The 18,222-nt window shown below is 44.7% G+C and overlaps 1 protein-coding gene across 1 annotated transcript; it reads left to right on the top strand.

Moving 5' to 3' along the window:
* The first annotated feature begins 492 nt into the window (after positions 1-492).
* Positions 493-15,072, top strand: CLDN11 (claudin 11). The gene is made up of 3 exons (XM_004424749.3): positions 493-920; positions 4,464-4,628; positions 13,796-15,072. The coding sequence occupies exons 1-3, from the start codon at positions 692-694 to the stop codon at positions 14,026-14,028; spliced, it is 627 nt and encodes a 208-aa protein (XP_004424806.1). The 5' UTR covers positions 493-691; the 3' UTR covers positions 14,029-15,072.
* The last annotated feature ends 3,150 nt before the right edge of the window (positions 15,073-18,222 follow it).

Raw genomic sequence — 18,222 nt, 5'->3', positions numbered from 1 at the left:
CTTTCTACCTGTAGCTGTGGTATGCTGAATGCTTCGTCTATTCCTTAGGGCAATTCCCAGCTCATCAGTTACAATGCTGGGCCGTGGAGGAACTGTGTGTCCTCGGGAGAACCCCGGTCCAGCTGTCGGGCCTGGAAGAAGGAGCGAGTGGGGAAAAGTTGAGGAGGGATGGAGCAAAGCGAAGACGAGAGACAGAGATGAGAGAGGGGCAGGAAGGAGAGAGAGAATTCGCAGCAACATAGAACGCGCCTGACGCGGGCCCTCCTGTCGTCTCCACTTCTTGGACCGGATCGAACTATTTTACTTCCAACACCGACCGCGCGACGGGGCGCGCCGGGCAGCAGGATCGCTCCCCTCCCCTCGTCACCCCCTCCGGACCCGGCCCTGCGATTGGCCGGCTCGACCCAGGGCCGTGGCCGATTGGCGCTCGCCGGCGGGGGCTGCGGGGTTTAAAGAGGGGGGCGGGGGCGCGCTGCCCAGCTGAGCTGCTGTCCCCGCCGTGCGCCCGCCGGGCCGTCGGAGCTGCGCCCGCAGCCTCCTGTGGCCTGTCGCCGCTGCGAGCATCCCGCATCGGGCCGTCTCCGGCCAGAGGCTCGCGAGCGCGGGAGGGCGAGGACCGGGGCAGGCTCAGTCCAGCCCGGGGCGCGGATACAGCTTGTGAGGGGCGAAGCGCAGGGGCGCCGGCGTGGCCATGATGGTGGCCACGTGCCTGCAGGTAGTGGGCTTCGTCACGAGCTTCGTGGGTTGGATCGGTATCATTGTCACCACGTCCACCAATGACTGGGTGGTGACCTGCGGCTACACCATCCCCACCTGCCGCAAGCTGGACGAACTGGGCTCCAAGGGGCTGTGGGCCGACTGCGTCATGGCCACCGGGCTGTACCACTGCAAGCCCCTGGTGGACATCCTCATCCTGCCGGGTAAGGACCCCCGCCTTGCAAGTGGCTGTCCTAAACCCTTACCCTCGGGGCAGACCGGGGCGGGGGGCATTAGAGGACGTCCACAGAAACATATTGGGGGCTGGAAGTCATTTAGGCACATTTTGTAGAGGAATTAGCTCCGAATCTAACCTCTCTCAGCCTCAGTTTTCTTATCTGGAATTTGGGATGATAGTGGTGGCCACTGGCCGAGTCATCCTGAGAAGTTAATGAACCAAGACATAGACACATAGTCGGAACTCAGTCCATGTCGTCCAATTACCGTCGCCCCACCTGTCCCATGCTCCCGCCATAGGTTGGCCAGAAGTATTTTATTCCCTGGCCCCGGCCTCCCCCTGCAGAGGAGAGGAAGACAGAAAGAAACACAAGCATCCCAGCGCTCCGAAAAAGGCTGTTTCCCCGTCCTCCTGGGACGGACGAGGCGTCCTGGCCAAGTTAGGGTTCTTCTAGCTCCGCCGGGTCTGTTCCCGCAGGGCCCGGGGCCTATCTTGTTTCCCCCACCCCTTGTCCCCGCAGTGGGGGCATCGGTCCGCGGGCCTGCCTTGACCCCCCCGCCTCCGCACCGCTCGGTGGGATGGGGAAAAGCGGGCGCCCCTCGGAGGGCCGACTCTCCCTGGGAGAAGACGCGCCTCCGCGGCCGCCCCCTCCCCTCCAGCTGCGTCTCCGGGTGGGGGGAGGAGGGAAGGACTCCCCCCACCCCTCCCCCGAGGCCGACGCCGGCCGGGGGCCCCATCTTCCCTTGCTGCCCCGTTGAACAATTCTGGGCAACGGTTTCAATTCACATTTAAACCTTGAGTCAGTTGGGTGATTGGCGAGGCGGCGGGCGCCCCTTGGGGCTTTCTGCTGGGAATCTGTCCTGCCAGGTGGGGTTTGTCCCGGCCGTGGCCTGTACGCGATTGCCTCCTGTCCCGCTAGCCTTTGAGGATGGTGCGCGTTTAAAGGCCTATTCCGGTTTCCGAACAAGCGGAGTAACTCTGCCTGAGGCGCCAGTCTAGGAGCCTTTGGCTTGGTGCCTTCTCCCGGATGAACCTTTCGCTTCCCGGAGACTCTGCTCCCCCTGTAAGCCCCCCCCCCCCCCACCTCGAGTGCCTCCTGTCTCCCAGGCCTTGTAGTTGGAATCAATTCCCCCTTCCTCCTTGCTGTCCTGGTATTTGACTCTTATCCCCATCAGGGCACATTTTGATTTTTTGTTCATTGTTTGTGAGTCGAGTTCTTCTACCACATTTTAAATTCCTCAGAGATATAGATGGCGTCCTACTCTCTTTGCATCTTCCCAGGGACCCCGCATTGCCACTGGCCCACCGCAGGTGAGCACAATGCATGCCAGTCCTGCGGTTCACAATCCTTTTCTCCATTTTGGACTTTCAGAGTGACAGAGGTCGGGGTGACCCAGATTTGGACCCACCTTCCATTAATGCTGTTGTTAGTAGACCTGGGTCAGACCCTGGGTCCAGTGCTTACAATCTGGGTCATTTGGAACAAGTTATGAACCTCAGTTGTCTTCTTTTAAAAATTAAAATCAAACAACCACCTATCTTTCAGAGTTGTTTTGGGGATTAAATGAGATGAGAAATGTAATCCTCCTTTGATGTAGTAGATGCTTTCTAAATGCTAGCTATAATTTTTTTATTAAAAGCTGGGCGTGGTATCTGTAGGAATCTTTGACTGAAGCATAAAGTTACTCTCTGCTTCTTTCCCCTGAAATTAAATTTACTGAGCACTCAGTGCCAAGTGGTTTCTTTTCAGAGAACACAGAGCCTCCCACAGATGGAGTCCATTTTAGGGAAGGCCTAATCCTTCCTGCTGTCCTCCTCCCTCACACTTTGGGTGGGGACAGGGATAGGTCTGAGTCTCCATGTTTTGATTTTCACACATGGCCTTGGCACCTGGCACGTGGACAGCCTGTGCTGTGAATTTCAGAGCCTCAGTTGCTAGGCTGAGGAGACTGTCTCCTTTATGTCAGCCCTGGCTCACCTACAAGCCTCCGGGGCACAGGGCTGTGCTCAGAGGTCCTGCCTCAGACCTCCTGTAGCTCCTCTCCGGGGGTCTTCAAGTCAATAGATACTTGATTGATTGATTACCTGTAATTCTGAGGAAGCTGAGACAGGCAGTTGTTGGAAGAGTGCCCTTGTGAAGTCTGAATTCTTGCAGAATGTATCCTGCTAAGAGACAGTGCTGCTGGTGGGTTTTGGTGCATGAGGCAGGCTGGCCAGATTTGGTGTGAGGGTCCTGGCATGTGAGGCAGAAGTTGGGGCCCGTTTTTGGCTTGGCCATGAACTCTACCTCCTCCAGGCCACTAGCTCTAATTCCCTCTGAGCAAAACAGGGAGAGCAACAAATACAGCCCCCCTGCCCCCTTTTTTTGGAGGAAGGAGAGTTTTTTAATGAGAAACAATACATTTAAGTCTATCGTATTCTTGTATCTTGTCAGATTTATTTTATGTAGTATATCCAGTATCCAGTATCTTGTCACATTTATTTTATGTAAATATTGCACATATTGTAATCTGTTTCTTAATAAAGTTGTTCCCTGGCATTTTATTTGACAACATATAGTTCAGGTAGTTTTGCTCCACTCTTGTTATTCAACTCACTCATTCCTTCATTCGTAATTGTATGTTTACATCATCTGTTGTGGGCACTGTGTTAGCTCCATGAAGACAGAGGCAGGTGTCTGCCCTCCAAGAATCCTCAGGGCTGGAGAGATGCTTTTAAAGCAATAACGGACCATTGCGGAAGCATGCCCAGGGCGCTGTGGGTGAGGCAGGAGATGGAGCCTGACCGTCTATAGGGGCAGGGTTCACGAGCACAGCAGCCTGTGGGGAGATATCAAGAGAGGAACCCTGAGTCCTAGTTAGGGCCGCATGCTATTTACACACAACGTGAATGACAAACACATGGTTAGGGACAAAAGCACTGAGTACACTTAGAGATAAAAGTACTGCGTGACACAGAGTAACACCAGTAACAATAGCTGACCTTTTTGGAGTACTTAGCGTGTGCTAGACACTGTTCTAAGCACTGCGTGAATTAACTGATTTCATCTTAGTTGAATTCTATTAGAGAGATGTAGGTACTGTTATTATTTTTACTCTGTAGATGAGGAAGGTGTCAAGACACAGCACTTCAGTAACTTGCCCGAGATCACACAGGTAGAGCATATCAACAGCAGGCTGGAACCAACACAGCCCATCACAGAAGACTCCTTGAAAGATTTGAGTTTTAATCTGAACTTTCACAAGGTGATGTAATAACGTGATGGGCTCTTGGCCCCTTCATCCTGGAAGCTTGGACCAGTGGTTTAAACCAGGGATCCCCATTCAGTCTCTCCAGCCCTGAACCTCCTTTTTTTGTCGCTGCGTCACTTTAAAAGTTGGACATGTGAAGTGATCCCGGACAGCATTTAATACACTTTAAGTCCTGGGATGAGGCAAGAGGGAGGAAGGTAGATGGTGCTGAATTCTCGGGGGACAGGATCCGAGGGGACCCAGGGCCTAACCCACCCCCTCTCCTCTCTCGTTTCCAGGCTATGTGCAGGCTTGCCGGGCCCTGATGATTGCAGCCTCGGTCCTGGGTCTGCCGGCCATTCTCCTGCTGGTGACGGTTCTCCCCTGCATCCGGATGGGACACGAGCCTGGCGTGGCCAAGTACAGGCGGGCCCAGCTGGCTGGTGTTATGCTCATTCTTCTGGGTAAGACAGCTTTCGGTACAGCGCCCCCACTCTGAGCAAACCTGATGAATTGCAGATCTTGCTGCTGCTTCCTCGTGTTCAAGACACACGTGAAAGGAAGTCAAGTGAATCCATGGCAGAATAGTGCCCCCCACAATGTGTATCCCTTTATGTTTCATGGGCAGTTTATATATTAAAGGAATGTCTGCGGGGGTCACTGAACATGAAAATAAGTTAAAAAACAAAAAGAAAGAACGGATTTTGAGGATACCTAAGAGAGAGACCAGAAGGACAGAAGAGAGTTACACAGTGGCTCTCCACTCAGGCTTCACAGTGGGATTCCTTTTTGAAAACACCTTTGCCCAGGATCCCCCGCAGGTCAACTGAGCCAGAATTTCTGGGTATCAGGTCGGGCAAAGATATTTTTTGAAAGCTTCCCAAGTGGCTCTTATGTGCAGTCAGGATCGAGGACTTCAGTTCACATATAGAGAAAGAGGAGGGCAAGAGAAAAGTAAGATGTTGAGGGTGGGAGATCACTGGTGATGATTCAGTCTTTTATTCAATAAGCATTCATCCAGCATCTGCTGTGTGCCAGGCACTGTGGGAGGCATTGGGGATACTGGGGAAGAAGAGGCGGTCTCTGCTTTGAGTGTACTCGGACATCTCAATAGAAAATGCTGTGTGCTCATCTAAAAAAGGTATGCGGGCTGTGCACACACGTAGGAAGGCACCTAAGCTGGACTGGAGGAGTTTTGCAGAGCAGAGGACCCCAGCAATGAGTTTTGAGAGTTGAAGAGAAGGTAGTCAGGTCATAGATTGGAGAGAGGGACCGTCCAGGCCAAACAAATGGCATGTGCTCATTCAGGTTTCCTGATTTTCTGCACAGGGAGGGCTTGATTTAACAACCCAGGGAGGATCCTTCTAGCTCTGTTCTCTTCAGTGACTTCATTCCTCTGTTTTTTTTCTTGACTGCTAATTCTTTCAGTATATTTTAAATCCTAATAGAAGACATGAATTTTAAGAACAGCAGCTCTTGCTGCAGAGTGTACTGATACGTCAGTGAGGAGACGCTGGTCTGCATATGGGTTAGGTGCAAAGTCAAGTTCTCCTGGGACAAGGAATTCCCATCCCCAGACACATATTAGACCCTGTGCTTAAGGGGTAAGGGTAAGGGATCAGGGTTCTGTGTGGGTCAGTGCCACTTAGTGATGGTCACCCACAGTGACACCAGTGGGGTGAGGGGATGTGAGAAGTAGGGGTACCATTTCACAAGATTGCAAAGGGATGGAGGTTTTCAGGGGCTTGTGAAGCCACGGAGAATTCAGAGGAAGGGCTTGTGTGTGTGTGTGTGTGGTGACAGGAGTGAAAAGACCAGAAGACCACTGTAATTTCCGGAAAAGAATCTGGGCATGGGCATTTTGGTTCCAGCCACAAAGAATTTGTGTGGGAGCGCCGCATGGAGCCCACAGTCAGCATCGCACGCTTCACCTAACTCGCAGGGTCCCCTCTTGTGGTGCTCTTTGGCCGTCAGGTCCTTGTATCTGAATTCCCTTTCCAATGGGTTGCCAGGGCTCCGCGAGTAAACTGGTTTGCGGAACCCAGGTGAAACCCTTCCCATCCTAGACATTTGCTGTTGTTTGTTACTATCCTCACTTCTTACAGAAGCCCCAGACAGCTCTCTTTGGCTCTGAGGATGCCAAAGCCAAAGGATGGGTCTGTTGCGTTAGGTGTTCATCTTTAGAAATTCTGGCCTTCCGTATGAGAGTCACAGAATATCCACAAGTGAGAGAATACGTTAAAAACAAGCAAAACCAAACCCAAGCCCTGTGGAAAATAAAGATATAGAAGCAAAGTACATACAGACAAATAAGTATGAAAAAAACCCTAAAAACAAATGAATTGTTGTTGAATAACAGAGTTATTAAAAAAATAGCAACCAGTTGTTTGAAACTTCCTAGCTGAATTAGACGAAGTGTTTCTTTATTTTTTTCAAGGGGTTGGTGGCAGCAGACAGATTCAGAGAGGAAAGCGTGTGATGTGAGTCCCTCAGTCCCTGTCGCTGCCTGGAGTGAAAGGAGGGAGGGGGCGTTGAGTGATCCAGCCCCCAAGGAAGGCTGCACTCTTCTGGCCACACGGCCTGGGGTGGGTCGAGGGCGGCGCTCCCTGCCCTCTTGTAGCCTTGCACTTCGGTGTTACCTGGTTCTCTGATTGCTCCTGTCCGGATTTATTTCTCAGCGGGCCACCACTTGCCTTTGGGTTGGATGTTTTGACTGGAACGAGCTGGCTCTGAAAATGTAAAGCTCATTGTCTCAAGTGTGGCACCTGCTGCTCTCCTCTGCCTTCTCCCCACGGAGCCCGGGTGCCTTGTTTCCCCTGTTGGCAGGGGGTGGGAGGAGCAAGAGAGACTGAAGGCTCCCTTTGTGTCCCTCTGCACTGGCTCTGTCGCTCTCCTGGGAGAAGCCAGTGCTGGGCTCGTGCTAGGTCCTAGGGGTCACCGACGGTGCTCTACCTGAGGTGTGGTCACTGACCAAAGGGGACCAGGCCACACTAGGGTCTGGGGGCTGGGAACTGGAAACAGTGTCGAAGCTAATCTTTTTTTTTTTTTTTTTTGTGAGGAAGATTGGCCCTGAGCTAACATCCATGCCAATCCTCCTCTTTTTGCTGAGGAAGACTGGCCCTGGGCTAACATCTAGTGCCCATCTTCCTCCACTTTATATGGGATGCCGCCATAGCATGGTCAGTGCACACCCAGGATCCGAACCCGGGCTGCCAGCAGCAGAGTGCATGCACTTAACCACTATGCCACAGGGCCGGCCCTATCGAAGCTAATCTTGATATGGAAACTGTAGGCGCTATTAATTAAAATCAGTTCTTCCTGACCCTGAAAAGCTTTAATTATTTTTCTGAAAGCTTAAAAAAATTATGTTTGTTGTATAACAGCTTTATCTTCTCAGCAGTCTAAGTTTAATGGTGTGAGGATTTGGTTCCTGCTGTGGGGGAAGGAATGGGAGCCCGATGCTGCTGTCTTCTTAAGCCAGATGAGCAGCTCAAGGAGCAGCAGGCGCCTCAGATCTGGGGTGGATCTGAGGCGAATCTAATCTGTTTGTGGCTTTTTAAGAGCCCCTGCCAAGGCAGGAGGTACTTGTGCCCTGAGTTGCTTTATCTTATCATTTGGAGTTAGACCAACTGTACTGAATCTCAGATCTACCACTTTCTAGCTGTGTGAACTGGGGCCATTAATGTCTCTGAGCCTTTATATAAAATGGGAACAATAATGCCTACTTCTGAGGTTGGTAAGAAGTGGAATGATGTATGCAGGTTATTTAGTGTGATGTCTGGCTCAACAAGTAAGTGCTCAACAAATGGTTGCTATTATTATTGCTGTCATTGGTTAGAGGAGATAGAGAGCTAGCCCAGAGGGCAACTGGATATTCTTCTGATCTCGTCTAATTTCTGCAGGGTAGTCTCCACACACGGAGTTGGTAAGGAGAGACAATGAACTGTTCCTAGAAACACTAGGTCGCATCCTGGTCTAATGGAAATATTTCTTTTGTTTACTTTGTAGAAACCAGAGTGTGGAGATCAATAGTTGGAGTTTTTTGCTTATTCCATTATAAAAAGCCACATTAAGCCACCCAACCAAAAATGCTCAAGCTTAGTTCCGATTCAGTCTAATTCTCACCTCGCTAGAAGTTAGAAAGTACTTGATTTGGGTGTTTTTTGGGGAGATGGGGTAGGGAATGGAAGGAAAGGAAATGTATTTTCCTTCCTAAGTGGAATCCTTTCATCTTCTCTCTTGGTTTTTAAAAATATGGCCCCAGGAATCCTATTGGTATTGGAAAAAAGCTGTTTTAACTTGGAACTTACAAGTTAATAATGAAAGTGCAGTAAAATGCAGGGTGCGTTCAGATGTGGAACACATTGAGCTTGTCATGTACACAGAGTCAGATGTCCTACAGGGAATCCTTGGGTGTGGAATCAACAGGGATGCCCTTAATCCCGGGGTCTTAAGGGAGTAGTTAGGAAAAGTCTTCTTCCAACTCATTAGCTTTCTGCAAACAAGTCCTTAATCTAAGTCAGATTTCATATGGATAGTGGAAAGGATGTGGCATCTTAGTATGTTTGTGGCTTAAAATGACCTTATCACTAAAATTGGAGGAATTAACTGCTTTCTGAAGTCTCTCCTGTTTCTAAATTCTGTGACTTAAAAAAAAAAAATTAACAAATGATCATGAGACTAGCTTTTAAAAAAGGTTATAGGAAAAAAAAAAAAGATGATGCGTGGAATAGAAATAAGGGAAAAAATGTTGAAAGCAGGCCAGGAAAATAATGTACTCAGATATTCCATTGACCTGATGATTGTTGTAAGTATTAGATTTTCATGAAAGTCATCGGGTAAGAGGAGTATGTCCTTTGGCAGCAATATCTTCTTAAGTCAAAATTTAGAGAATGACAAATGAGAAAAGAAAAACAAAAACTTTTCTAGTTTCACATTTTAAGGAACAAAAAATAAATATGACTCCAACCAGCAGCTCATTAGAAATCTTGTTACTTGTTTCCTTGAGTTGACTGGCTTCTTTGTGAAAAGCTAAAGCTAATTGCCATTTAGATCATGTGTTAGAATAGCTTCGATTGTAGAAGACAGCGTCAATGCATTGTAAAATGTTAAATGGAGGGGGATTTTAAAAAAAGTTTTTATTGTGGAAAATTTGGAAAATACACAAAAGCAGAAAGAACTGTATAATGAACCCCCATGAACCCAAACTCATTTTCCATAATGGTCAACTCATGGCCAATCTGCTTCATCTATGTACTTCTCCTTTTCTTCCAATCCCCAGATTTTTTTAAAGCAAATCTCGGTTATAATATCAAGGAAGATTTTTTCCAGTATGACTAATATACATCAGAGTAATTTAAGTGATTTTAGTGAAAATATTGCTTTGTGCTAGAAATGATGCTTTTAAAAGTCCTTTCCATGCTTAGTACCTGAAAGTGACAAGGCCTGAAAACAGAGGAGTTCGTTAGAGGAAGGAAGGAATGTCAGGGTCTGGTGCTCTTGCGCCTTTCTGGGCCTCTTTTTCTGTCGGTCTGTCTGTCTGTCTCTAAGTTTCTCTCGGTTTCTAAGTTGTTACCTCCACAGACAAACACACTTGTACCAATTTTATTTAATTTCATAGCATTAATCACTCCATGTATTATCATATGTCATCTAATCCCTAAAGAAATTAAAAGCTACGCATACGTTTCATTGCTCTAAAATTGTCTTTCCAAATATTTTCTTTGTTTGGCTACATCAAGATCATTCTCAATTTTAATTAGAGTGCATTCTATCAACTAAAGAACACGTTGTATTACATTATTTAAAAGTTATCAAAAGAGGCAAATAATTTTATTCTGTGAAGCAAGGAATTCTCTTGTGTGTCTCTTTATGAGTCCAGATGGACTTCTATCTACACGGTGAAGCTTTCCTCTCTTCTCTCCTTCTTCTTTTGTTTTGTTTTGTTTTTGCTAAGAATGTCCCCAGTTTTCACTTTCTACTCCCCTACAAATGGCAGATTCCCTCTTCCAGCTCCCCGCCTGTGCAATTCACTGTTCAAGTTCTGAGGGTGGAAGAGGAGAAACTGATTGAAAAATGTGAGTGTTAAAATTCTCCTGTCTTGTTATCAGAGCCTTAATTTAAGAATAAATTCTGATGACATAAAAAGAAAAGCAATGAAAATTCCCGTTATTTTTCTTCAATTTTCTTTACCTTATAGGTAACTGTGACTTCCTTAGAAAAGCATTTTCTGTATTTTCCCCAGATAATGGAGAGAACCGTTACAAACTCTTTTTGAATGTGTGTGTGTGTGTCTGCAAATAGAAATAAATCCAGCAGGCCTTTTCTGTCTTTAAAAAAGCCCCAAATTATTGCTAATTCTATTAATACTTCACATTTGTAAGTTAAATAATGACTTGACTTGCACTTTTAACTTTGTTGGTCAAAACATATCCCTTTTCCCCCTCAAACCATTGCTGAAATTGAGTAAATTCTCCTTTTTTAGTTTCTAAACATTCTTCACTGTGAGTTCAACTGAAGGTCACTGTTTCCAGCGAACCCCTCATTTCCCTTCATGTTGTGTGGCGGTCTGTCATCTTTTGGTGGTTTTGATGTGGTTCATTTTTGAGAGCTGCAGGAATTCCACCCAGAGTTCATTTATCTACTAGGAAATAAAGAGCCTGCTGGTGCTCATTTGCCTTGTTTGGAATGGGTTATAAAAGAAGGAAATCTTTAATGAGGTAAATCATGAGTGTGTTACATTAAGTGTGTTGAAGTCACATTAAGGCTTTACGATTTTGGAAGTCAGTTTTGGTGTGTATGAAGTGGAAAGTAGAATTGAAATGAGACCATCTCTCATCCATTCTTCTATCTGTCCATCCATCCACATATTCACTCATCCAGTCCTGTAGGTTCATTATTTCAATATTTAGACATTTTTCTGATTTTTCCTTTTTCTGGTGAATTATATTGGAATAAAATCTAACAAAATCCGTAGAACACTCAAAATCAAGACTGATGGTTACTTTTGGAATATTAAGCCTGATTCTTTCCTTATGTGAAGATAACCTTCTTTTATTGCTTTGCTTAGGAAGAGGGGAAGAATTAAATGAAATTAGAGGCAACTTTTTATCTTATTCTATAGCATCGAAACCAAATCTGAAAGTTAGATATACATGAAATGTGAGGAATGCTTTTGTGTGTGTGTATGTTTGTGTTGTATATATAAATACAAAGGAATTGAAAATATAAAACTTAATTTGAACCATAAGCTGTTCTGAGACCATTAATTGTTTATACGAAAGATCGGTTAGATTGAACCAAATCAGTTATTTGGGAATCAAATCTTTTTTTCCTAGGGAATTCAGCTTTTCACTCCCACTCTTTTCCTCTAAACAAGGCTGGGTGTTTGGAAGTCGTTGCTGGGTTGCTGTTTTTGTCCATAGCAGAACAAATGCCCACTTTTGGGGTCTTGGGGTGTGTAGCTGGATTGTGTATTGATATGGAGAATTTATAGCAGTTCTCTCTGGCTGAAACACTCTAGAAGAGGTTTCTGTCCCTTGTCCTGATAGAGAAAAAGCTTTTCTCTGTGCCTCGCAGAGAGTATGACTATGGCAATAGCCAAGTGGTTCTCCAAGAGAGCCTGGTTTGGCTTCCATGGCCAGAGGAAGAGAAAGAAAAAGACTTTTCCCTGTATCTGAGGTTTCCCTGGGCTGGAAAGGGAAGGTTTGATTAACACTGATCTTCTTGAACATCCTTTCACAGAAGGAAAATACATCTCCTCATGGTATCTCATATAAAAATACTACAGAAGCTGGCATGATTGTGCTGACTCTTCAAGAAAAATGAAGCCCTTAGCATATGGATAGATTTTAGCTTCTTAGATAATCTATATAAACTCCTTAATTATGTGAATAGTTCACAATTAATGGAATGAATTTAGGCTATTAGAAAGCCAATTTGGGCAATTCAGAGTCCCCAAATTCACTTTCTTCCCTCTGACTTCTCCTTGAGATCTATACTTTTTAAGGATAGAAATCACTTCTATTTATGTATATTTATACCCAGCTTGTGGGGGTGGGCTTAGTCTGTTGTCAACAAAAACCTGTGTTACAAATTACACAAATGCAATGAGATAGTTTAAAAGGTCTTTCAAAATGGGTAAGTCTTAAATCTTTTCTTTAGTTTAAAACTAATGTTCGAGGCTGTTAAAGAAAAATTATATTTCTTCTCTGTGGGCATAGAGGTAAGTTAGAAAATAATTCAGTATGAGCAGAAATCAGAAAATGCTTGCACCTCAGGTCGCAAACAGCGGACTGGCATTGCAATGCTCTGTCTTGAATTTATTGAGGGCGTTATGACTAATGATTGGAAACCTCGTTATTTTTTTTTAATGTCTGTCCCCTTTAAAGTGCCATGCCAACTGAAAGCTTTATCCAAAACTTCTGTCCTACTTGTAGTTGTGAGAAATCAGATGATACCCAAGGAGGTTACAGAGTTACTTTGTCTAGAGCTGTGTTGATGAGTACAGTAGCTGCTAGCTGCATGTAGCCATTTAAATGTAAATTAATTAAAATTCAGAATTCATTTTTCAGTCTCAATAGCCTCATGTGAAACCTTCAATAAGTCCATGTAGCTGTGGCTACCCTATTTGACAGGGCTGGTCTCGAGGTTTAAAAATTGTTTTAATTCTTTATAGGCTTCCGCCTGCCCTTGTTTGGTTACTTCGCTTAGGCGGAAGGGAAGAACTAAATGATTTAGAGGCATTTCTTACATTATTCTTTAAAATCTAATCCAAATCTGAAAGTTAGACTGGTCAGTACAAGACCATAAAGTTCTACCCTTGTGACCCGTTACAACAAATATCATCACTGTAAAATCCTTGAATGGGTAAATTCTTTTACTCCAAGAACTGTTCATTTGTGTGTTGAGAGTTTGTGAGTGTGAACAGCATACCACAAACTCAGACTCTTAGCTGATCCTCCACTTATGCCTAGCAATAGTCACCACGGCAAGAGAATTTTCATAGCTTCTTCAGGTCTTTGTAATGTGAATTGACCACATTAAAAAAACAGAGTGGAAAATTGAAGTGGGCACCATCTTGTTTCTCATTTCTGAATAGCTCAGGTCATTCAGTCATGCAACTACTATACATTGAGCACATAGTATATACTCAATGGTAGTGAACTAAATGCTGACTTTGCAAACATCAGGTAGAGATGGCACTTGCCTTCCAGGAACTCAGAACTTGGAATGGGAAATAGACATGTAAAGAGATAGTTATAATACAATAGGTAAGTGTAATAATAGAATTATAACAATAGATATATAAGGTCAAGATATATAAGTAAATAAAAATAAATATTTTTGGGCTTAAATGATTTATCTCTAGGTTTTTACATCAGAGTTCTTTTGTCTCTGCCACCTGTCGAAAAAATAAGGACCCAGCAGTTTGACACAAGCTTTTGATCAGCTTATTCTACAGATGCAAACCTTCAGGTTCAGATTGCCAAGGGAGCAGAGCTGTGTGTATCAGTTTTTTGGCGTTGGTTGGAAGCCAAAGGTGTGTGTCTGTGGAGTGAGGGGGAGCCTGCCCGCTGCTCTTGGTGTGTGATGGGTGTGCCCAGTCACAGCCTTCTCCATGTCTCCCCAGCTCTCTGCGCCATGGTCGCCACCATCTGGTTCCCTGTGTGTGCCCACCGTGAGACCACCATCGTGAGCTTTGGCTACTCCCTGTACGCGGGCTGGATCGGTTCCGTGCTGTGCCTCGTGGGTGGCTGTGTCATCGTCTGCTGCGCTGGAGATGCCCAGGCGTTCGGTGAAAACCGTTTCTACTATTCTTCGGGCTCCAGCTCCCCCACTCATGCCAAGAGTGCCCATGTATGAGAGAGGCTGCCCGAGGAGGTGCTGTCGATGCTGGGCCCATGGCCCCGGGTTTGCTCACCCCAGGGACGGGGAAGCCCACTCCTGTGCCAGTCTCCAAAGCCAAAGGTCTAGAAAAGCATCCTGTCTGGCATTTTATAGTCTTAACACCACCCTTTTTGTTGCCTTAAAAGAAATCTTCAGCTCAGATAATGCCCACATATTTTTCTCATGGTTCTGCCCCCCCATTAGCTCTTTTCTTGGGCATTCCTTTTTTTTTCACTGAAGTATATATATATCTTATATATATATATATTTGTTTGTTTGCTTGGTTTTCTCTCTTTAAATTTTAAATATCTTGCAAACATTGCTGACTTGGGTGTGGAGGAGAGAAATAAAAGACACTTTTCAAACTGTACAGATGACAATGGGAGCCTCATAAGATGCCTCTCTGTTCCCTCGCTGCTCCTCAGCTCCAAGGTCATTTAGTTATAAGCGATAGAAAAAGATAGAATTGGGGACATAGGGTGGGGAGGGAAAGGAATAGTGGAACTTTCTCTCCATGGGAAAGTTTCTCTTTTGTAAGTTGAGGGCAAGGGGTGGGGATATATTTTAGTTTCTGATTTTAAATTGATCTGTACATATTTTTTCAAGATTGGTCATTTTTATAACCATGGTTTTCCTGAAATCCTCAATTCATCAGTATGAAGGAAATGAACCAAATAGACTTTAATTATGCGATAAATAACAGTATGAGTGAGTATAACTCTGACATTCCGCAAAACATTTTTGATTTCCAAGTTTGTGTGATGTAGTTTTTAATCCTACGCTTGCATATGCTTCAACTTAACACATTTTTAAAGCTTTTTTTCCTTTCTCTCTATTTTCATTTTGTTAGCCACCCTGAAGTGACATCGTTTAACATAAACTGTACTGTTGAATTTGGCTCTACGGGTGTAAACACTGATGGTGTATCAGTATCTGAGACCCCAAACTCTCCAAACTTTGATGGTGCGTTTTGTTCTTTAAGTGAAATCTGTGCAATAAAATAACATACTGTCTGCAAAACTGGCCTTTAATATTCTGTTATATCCAGAGGTATTGATTTTAAAAAATTTCATTAATCTCTGCTAGTAATTTGTAGGGAACCTGATCAGTGATTCAAGAACAAGTCATTCTGCACTGCCCTGAATAATTAACAAGTTATATTTTATTCACTACAGTGTATCCTGATGGTAACGTGTAGTCATAAAAGTGTGACCTAGATGCTCTCTAGGTTTCTTAGGCGGAGTGACAGTATGGCATCTTTAAGTCATATATAAATGGGCAGCAGTGCTTGACATTTGGTTTCTGATTGCTGCCCATTTATATGTGACTATATATATAAAAACTCCTTTATCTACTTTGAACACTTAGTAAAGGAATTGGCTAGGTATAAAGGGAAGTATAAAACAAACCCATTGTATTGGGTCTTTAGGTAATAATATCTGAATACATTTCTTTCAAACATGTGCATATAGATGTTGGGAAATTTTGGACAAAGATAGACACATTGAGTTGATTTTTGTTTGTTTTCTATTCCAGAAACTCTGTCAAGTTATGAGCCTACTCTAGAAAACAGATTACAATCTATTTTGTTTGTATTTTTCCAAAAATACCAATGTCACTAGCTGATAGTATAATAATTGGCAAACATTTCCTCTTTGGAAATATCCATTTGGGCTGGTCATTTTTGTAGATATTTGTGTATATTAGAAGATTATAACCTGGTGGAAACTATTTCTAAATTACTTAGGCAGAAAAGACAATCTTCATGTTGATCAAAATATTTGCTTAGTGATGACACAGTTTTGTAAGGACACAAGTCATGTGATGACATTGGAGGACCCTCCCTTCCTCATAAACACTTGTCACGGTGTAACCATTGTGCACATGAACGGAGCAAAAGGCAGTCGGGGGTGGACAAGTAAGGCTTTGAGTCCCCAGGTCCCCTCTTTTCACAACCACCAGCTGGAATCAGAAGTGTCAAGTCATTCTCCTCTCCTCTTATGGATGTAAGTGCCCACTCGCCCACCTCCTTCCCCTAGGCTGCTTTCTCATGTGAGGGGGTGTGCTACATGAGCACCACTTTGCCCTGCAGCAGCAGAAGAGACACCCCAAACCTCTCCTAGCTGACTGCTGCCTTCCTAATGGGGAATTCCATTTTGTTGGTCATAATTTCAGTGTTGGGTTTTCTCATCAGTGTGAGGGAGGGAGGGTGGGGTAGCTGTTCCTCTAGAACAGCGCTGTCCAGTAGAAATATAATAGGAGCCACATATGTAATTTAAAATTTTCTAGGAGCCATCTTAAAAAAGCTAAAAATAAATGAAATTAATTTTAATATTTCTATTTAATCCACTACATCCAAAATATTATCATTTCAACATGTAACCAATTATTAATGGGATATTTTACGTCCTTCTTTTTGTATTAAGTCTTTGGATTACGGTGTGTAATTTACACTTCCAGCACATCTCAGTTCGTACTAGCTACACTTTAAGTGCTCAAGGGCCACAGAGGGCTGGTGGCTATTGGATTGGGCAGACAGCTATAGAATAACAGGTCAGCCTCAGAAACTATCCAGAGGGGTTCAGTCTTGATGATTTTATTGTCTCTCATTAGAGCTCTGTTAGAATCTGGCCATTACAGTGACAATAATTATCATCCAGGGGAAGACAACGACCCCAATCCCAGGTGAAATGGCAGACCTCCAGGGTTCTACTTGAATGACAGGGAAAAAGGAATTCATGCTCTTGAAACCTGTTTGTGCCAGGAACTTCACACATTTAATGCTTCCCACAGTCCCTATCATACAGATGAGGACAATGAGGTGTAGAGAGTTGAGGTTATTTGTCAAGGTCAGATAGCTACTGTGTGGAACTAAAATTGGATTTAAGTCTGTCAAACTCTAAAGCCCTCATTCTCTAATTTAAGAATCATTACTAGGGAGTCAGGTAAAATGCAGATTCTCTCTCTTCACCCACAGACACCGACTCTGGGTTGGTATCCAAGAATACGCATTTTTATTGTGCACTGCCCCCACCCCCCCCCCCCCCAGAGACTCTGATGAGGTGGTCCCCACGCCACACTTTGAGAAACAGTGACGGGAAGGGCCTCTTGCTCCTGCCTTTCTGTAGAGCAACTAATCCCCTCCCTCGTCCTCTTTGATGGTCCTCGGAGACGAGGTGACTTTGAGAGGTACACCCAGCTTCCCCCCTCTCTTTGGCCTAGTCTGAAGAGACCACGTGCAGGGGATCTTTGGTTTGAAATGAACCAGTTCAGCTCATGCTTTCCAAGAATTTGATAGAAACCAAATTACAGAAAGAATGTTTCAAGGAAATCTCTGAATCTAGGGATGCTAGTTATACCGACAGCAACAAAAAAGAGAGGACCGTGTCTTTAAAGAATACAAGCTACACATTTGTGCTGAATTGGTGGTTTGGGATAACAATAGAACAAGGTTTGGTTGTATCTTGCCATATGTGTGTGTTTTTTTAAAATTTCCAATCTGCATGTCAGTGTTTCTCTATACAATGTACACAATGTGAGCGGCAGCGTCTTAAATGTTTGGCAGGACGTTCACGCTCATGACATCACATACGAGGAGGACAGGGAGGCCACTGTCGGGCTGGCCCGGGGAGAGGCGGCATCAGTGCTGCCATTGAGATGTCCCCACAAAAGAGTGTGTGACAGCCAGATGTGCAGCTTAATGGAGGCTGAAGCAGAACCGTGGGTGGAGCTCTGGCACATGCTGCCTATGGCCTGAATAGCAGCTCTTGAGGAATCCATACTTCCCTACCTCACGAAGAATCTCAGAGCTCCGGCTTTGTGGCCCTGCGGCTGGGGGAGGGAGTGGAGACGGAGGGACTTGTCACTGCTCCATGCCCCATTGTTGAAATGAAAAATGGGGAATGTTAAGGCATTTCTAGAGGATTGTGGAAGGTAAGACTTGCTTATGCTTTACATCAAAATCACCTTCCAAATAGCAAAGAGCACCCAATTGTCACAGTCTGAGGATGTCTTTCTCAGGACGGTTATTTCTTATGTTGAATTATACACAGCTTTGCTTTTCAAACTGTAATGTGCATACAGATCACCTGGGGATCTTGTTAAAATGCAGATTCTGAGTCAGCAGGTCTGGGGTGGGGCCGGGGATTCTGCATTTCTAACCAGCGCTCA

The sequence above is a fragment of the Ceratotherium simum genome, chromosome 15 (genome assembly GCF_057802395.1).
Source record: "Ceratotherium simum simum isolate JZ-2026a chromosome 15, ASM5780239v1, whole genome shotgun sequence".
Classification (NCBI taxonomy): domain Eukaryota; kingdom Metazoa; phylum Chordata; class Mammalia; order Perissodactyla; family Rhinocerotidae; genus Ceratotherium; species Ceratotherium simum.
Note: the sequence above shows the minus strand (reverse complement) of the source record. Positions and strands in the feature narration are given on the sequence as shown.

What these genes read in the sequence shown, in the direction of transcription:
- CLDN11 (XM_004424749.3), top strand. Translation starts at nt 692, where the DNA reads ATGATGGTGGCCACGTGCCTGCAGGTAGTGGGCTTCGTCACGAGCTTC. An exon ending in GGACATCCTCATCCTGCCGG is followed by an intron (nt 921 to 4,463) that starts GTAAGGACCCCC and finishes TCTCGTTTCCAG; the next exon opens with GCTATGTGCAGGCTTGCCGG. An exon ending in TGTTATGCTCATTCTTCTGG is followed by an intron (nt 4,629 to 13,795) that starts GTAAGACAGCTT and finishes ATGTCTCCCCAG; the next exon opens with CTCTCTGCGCCATGGTCGCC.